General features: G+C 39.4%; 1 protein-coding gene across 1 annotated transcript in view; it reads right to left on the reverse strand.

The window, feature by feature from the left end:
* Nucleotides 1–6: 6 nt before the first annotated feature.
* Nucleotides 7–3,169, reverse strand: part of LOC106877809 (zinc finger protein 239) — a 3,823-nt gene continuing 660 nt past the window's right edge. The window contains exon 2 of the mRNA XM_014926826.2: nt 7–2,096. Within this exon, the coding sequence (XP_014782312.1) occupies nt 791–1,786 (996 nt within the window). The 5' untranslated portion in view covers nt 1,787–2,096 and the 3' untranslated portion in view covers nt 7–790. The remainder of the gene's footprint in view (nt 2,097–3,169) is intronic.

Raw genomic sequence — 3,169 nt, forward strand, 5'->3', positions numbered from 1 at the left:
GTTTTATTAATTAATTTAATTTTCATAAATGTTCATTATAATGTAGAAGATGGCGTTTGAATTTTACATTTTTTAATGCTAGTCATTAAGTTTTCTTCAAATCCAATTAGATGTTGGTTTTTGTGGTGGGTTCTTATGAGAGTCAAAATAACGTTTCAAGTAGTCAGTAGATCCCATATATATATAATAATGATAATAAATGGAGCAAAACGCATATAAATAAAAGTTCCTTTAATTCCTACACATGTTTCAAAATAAATGAGAGCTCCTTCACAAAAAAGTAAGAGCTGCTGGGATTCCTCATATATTTCTCTTCAGGGAGTTCATAATAAAACATATAATAGCAAGACAAAAACGAAATGATGAGGTAACTTATATATATATATAGATATATATATATATATATATACATGCATATATACATACACACACACACACTTATAGCGCTCATACAGATATATAACACACAAGGCACCCACACCTACCCCTATGTGAATTTAAGCATGTATGCACATTAATTATCTTAGGGAGCGTTTCACACATGTTGTCTACAAGAAGAATTTGTCTTTGCTGACAGTCACTGCAACAGAGGCCTGTACACAAATGTGCTTAACATATTAGTATTACTATTATCCTAATACAGTTTATTGTAATATTATTATCGGGTCTGTAAGGTTGGCTCAGATGTAATGCACTGAGCAGTAATTAACTTCTTTAATTAATGCATGGAAGACGGATGTTAAACAATGCTGATGATTTAGTTCTCTTTTGTATGAATACATATGTCTAGTTATGCAAGCCTTTTTCTGACGACTGACTGACCAGAGGTGTCTAGCTTCTTTCCTGTATGAATACGTTTATGTTTAGTTAAGACACCTCCCTCAGAGAACGATTTTCCACAAATGTCACAGTGATAAGGTTTCTCTCCTGTGTGTATTCGATCGTGTTTAGTTAATGTGTTTTGATGGGAAAACGATTTGCCACAGATATCACACTGGTACGGTTTCTCTCCTGTATGGATGCGTTTGTGAGCAGCTAATGTATTCCCATGAGAAAACGATTTACTACAGATATCACAATGATATGGTTTTTCTCCCGTATGAGTACGCTTGTGAGTAGTAACCTCCCCATTTTGAGAGAACAATCTCCCGCAGATATCACAGTGATATGGCTTCTCCCCTGTATGAATGCGTTTGTGAATAGTGACCTCGCCGTTTTGGGAGAACGATTTACCACAGATATCACAGTGATATGGCTTCTCTCCTGTATGAATACGCATGTGAATAGTCAAGTGGTTAATTACAGAGAACGATTTACCGCAGATATCACAGTGGTATGGTTTCTCTCCTGTATGGATGCGTCTGTGAATAGTTAATGAGCTTTTTGCAGAGAATGAATTACCACAGATATCACAGTGATATGGTTTCTCTCCTGTATGAACGTATAAATGTCTAGTCATAGTATTTCTATGAGAAAATGATTTATTACAGATATCGCAGTGATATGGTTTCTCTCCCGTATGGATGCGTCTGTGAGTAGTTAATGAGCTTTTTGCAGAGAATGAATTACCACAGATGTCACAGTGATATGGTTTCTCTCCTGTATGTGTACGTCTGTGAGAACTGAGATTACTTTTATGTAAGAAAGATTTACTACAGATATCGCAGTGATATAGCTTCTCTTTTCCTTCCTCTGTATCATCAAAAATACCAATCCTTTTGCACAGTATTTTATATTTAACATTGTTCTGGCACAATTCATTTTCCATAATTTTTTCTTCTCTCATCACAATATACAAATGTTTATATTCATCTTTGTATTTTAGCTTTGTATCCCTGACAAATATTTCCACCGACTGGCCCTTGTTTTATCAATATCTAAAAATGATGAAATTTATTTTTGGTAAATTTGTCCAAGCTTAATTAAAACGTAAAAATCATGTTGCAGCTATTTCAGACGATGAAGCTATCAATTTGAGTTCAGAAAAATCATTTCACAGTAATTCCACCAAAAATTTATATAAACAAGATATTTCTTCTTTCAGTCTTTAAAACTTGATAGATATTGATTCTTTGATACTAATTTTATCGAATATTCTGAAATAAAAAAAAGAGACAACGGTATAAGGAATGGAAGGTGTGTAAAGAGCAAAGATACAACGAGGGAAATTTGTTCTGGTACAGGTAAATTGTAGAAATATACATGTATATACATAATATGTAGGCACAGGAGTGAGTGTGTGGTAAGTAGCTCGCTTTCTCTGTCTCCCCTTCCAATAGGGGGGGGGGGGCAGTGGGCCCTTTTTCCCGCTCCAGGGCCTTATTACGGCCCTGGGGGCAGTTCTTCTTAATGTGGCCAGCTTCTAGGCACATATAGCACCTCGGTTGCCGACCCTCAATAATAACTGGATACCTGGCCCCGGCCATCTTCAAAAAATCAGGAAAGCACATGTCTCCTACAGCCACTGGGGACCGCAAGGTTAATGTCACCTTGGCGCCCTGCCAGTTGACCGCAGGTGACATGTGCACATTAAGGAGCCTGGGTCCACTGTGCCTCCAAGCCCTGCCGGATGGTATCAGCGATCCACTCGGCCTTGGCGTCTGAGGGTAGTCCATGAACCCAGGCTCTAATTGATTTGCCCTGGTCCCATAATGCTGCCTGGACGTCCCTGCTCAGGCACCTCTTCCATAGGGTCCTATAAGAAGCAACTTTCTGGCTAGATTCCTAAGCGTGATTGAGTCTAGGAATATTATCCAACCATCTCGTGCTTACTCTACCCCTCAGTCTCCTTGCCTTGAAGAATCCGTCTAGCGACTTTTTTTTTTCCCAGTAACATTCTGATCACAGTGGAGGCGCAATGGACCAGTGGTTAGGGCAGCGGATTCGCGGCTTCGATTCCCAGACCGGGAGTTGTGAGTGTTTATTGAGCGAAAAACACTTAAAGCCCCACGAGGCTCCGGCAAGGGATGGTGGCGAACCCTGCTGTACTCTTTCACCACAACTTTCTCTCACTCTTACTTCCTGTTTCTGTTGTGCCTGTAATTCAAAGGGGTCAGCCTTGTCACACTCTGTGTCACGCTGAATCTCCCCCGAGAACTACGTTAAGGGTACACGTGTCTGTGGAGTGCTCAGCCACTTGCACGTTAATTTCACGAGCAGGCTGTTCCGT

This window comes from Octopus bimaculoides, chromosome 30 (assembly GCF_001194135.2).
Source record: "Octopus bimaculoides isolate UCB-OBI-ISO-001 chromosome 30, ASM119413v2, whole genome shotgun sequence".
NCBI classification, from domain to species: domain Eukaryota; kingdom Metazoa; phylum Mollusca; class Cephalopoda; order Octopoda; family Octopodidae; genus Octopus; species Octopus bimaculoides.